General features: G+C 40.1%; 1 protein-coding gene across 1 annotated transcript; it reads left to right on the forward strand.

Annotated features, from left to right (window-relative positions):
• Positions 1-387: 387 nt before the first annotated feature.
• Positions 388-1,332, forward strand: LOC107843691 (the record flags this gene model as incomplete). Its single annotated transcript, XM_047404639.1, is given in 1 exon segment — positions 388-1,332. A coding segment is annotated over 1 exon segment (693 nt). The 3' UTR covers positions 1,102-1,332.
• Positions 1,333-2,051: the final 719 nt, after the last annotated feature.

Genomic DNA, 2,051 nt, shown 5'->3' on the forward strand with positions numbered 1-2,051 from the left:
ATCGAACCGACCGATGCGCCCCTATATGTAAAAATTATTTTGAATCACAAATATTAGTTTTTTTTTAATTTATTTTTTTTATAAATATCACATTAACTCAAAGAGTTCCACATGAAGAAAAGAAGGGAGTATATACTATGACTAAGCAAAAGAAAAGTAGATAATGACATTTTCCTGTTGGATAGAACTTTCTGCTTCCTATCGCCACGTACTGACCCCAGCTGCTAAAGCATCCACCATCCGATCACTTATAACTCCTAGAAGAGTTAATCTAAGCCGTCCGATGTCAAAGTGGGACCCATCCCTCCATAAATCTCCAAAATCTTTAAATACATTAAATATCACTGACAATTTTCATTTGTTCACTTTTCACATACGTAACAAAACGCAGAAGCAAAGCAACCACAAATGGACCAAAACGCTGTCGTTTCCTTCCGTCACCGTCAATCTCCATCGTCCGATCGATTCCTCGGCGTCTTTTCTCCACCGTTGATTGATTCTGCTGCTTTAATCGCCGCCGATGATGCTGACGATGATGATGAGCTCAATGAAGATGATGTGTTCTGGACTGAAAAAGTCTTAACTGAATCTCAACTCCGTTCGCAAAATTCTTGCCGTCAGTCCTTCCGGAAGCCGGAGAAGTTCGGTATTCTCGCCGCTTTACCGGAAGATCACCGGAAAATCTCAACTGACCTTCCGGTTGTTCGTCGGAAGAGTTCAATTTCTTCATCGTCTTCTAGTACGGAGTCGATACCGCAATCGCCGTTTTCACGTGCGATTCCTATGATTCCGAAGGCTCCGCCAGGTAACAATGACTTTACTCGCTCAAACTCTATGCCGGTGAGGAAGTTCCAGCACTCAGCTCCGGTAAATGTGCCGATGATGGCGAGGAAGAAGATACAGAATCGGATCGAGTTTGATGATGTTGAAATTACCGATGATGATGAGATGTTACCGCCGCATGAAATGGTGGCTAGAGGATCAATGAGGTCTCCCAGAACTACTTTCTCGGTACTGGAAGGCGTAGGAAGGACGCTTAAAGGGAGAGATCTTCGTCAGGTTCGCAATGCTGTGTGGCGCCAAACAGGTTTTCAGGATTGAATTGTGCTCAATTAATGCGGTTTTATATATATCTAAAGTTCTGAACTGACCTGAAGTTATTAGTTATATTATGTATATAGGCAAATGAAGAAATGCTTTTAGTAATTTCTTCCGTTTTTTCCGAAGACGGAGTTATTATCTAGACAAAAATGGGTGATATGTTGTATCAACGTGTACATTTTGGGCAATGATCTCTTTGAATATTAATGTGAGATCGTTTTTTAGATCTTATATGATTTTGTTGGATGCACTTCATTATCCGTGAGTTAAAAAAGTTTCTAGCTTTTAGCTATTGATATCTGTTATCTTTGCTATGTCTATAGTGGAAGTTAGTAGATCCTTGCCTGTTCTAATGGTTCCTTTGTCGAATTCTGCATAGTTGATTGCGTTTAATCATGCACATTATTTAGCAGTTCAGTTGACTTCTTTGCTCCTTCTGTACAATGTGTGAACTGTATTAGTTGACTGGTCGCCTGGAATCAAGTTTCAGTATTTCCGCCTAAAAATCCTCTGTTTTTATACTGTCCTTTAGTAGCATGCATATTTCATTGTTGTGGTGATGGTGGTGTTTAGACAAACTTGCACACACCTTCACTATTTCACCGAGTACCGTCATCATCTCATCGCCTCACCAAAATCACTAGTCACGTGTAAATTTCGAGCAACGCTGTCCACCTTATTTTATAATGATGGTGATGTTCAGACCAAAGATCTTTGTTATCTTTGCTATGTCTATAGTGAAAGTTCATAGTTTGTTGCTATGTTCATGTTTAAATGGTACCATATTATCCTGTTTTTGGGAGTTCCTCTGTCAAATTGCCCATAGTTGATCGTGTTTAATCATACACATTATCTTAGCAGTTGGGGGGACTTTGTACAATGTGTGGACTGATTAGTGGACTCGTCCTCCAGAATCAAGTTTCAGTAGTTCCTCGTGTAAATCCTCTGCC

The sequence above is a fragment of the Capsicum annuum genome, unplaced genomic scaffold (assembly GCF_002878395.1).
Source record: "Capsicum annuum cultivar UCD-10X-F1 unplaced genomic scaffold, UCD10Xv1.1 ctg65111, whole genome shotgun sequence".
NCBI lineage: Eukaryota > Viridiplantae > Streptophyta > Magnoliopsida > Solanales > Solanaceae > Capsicum > Capsicum annuum.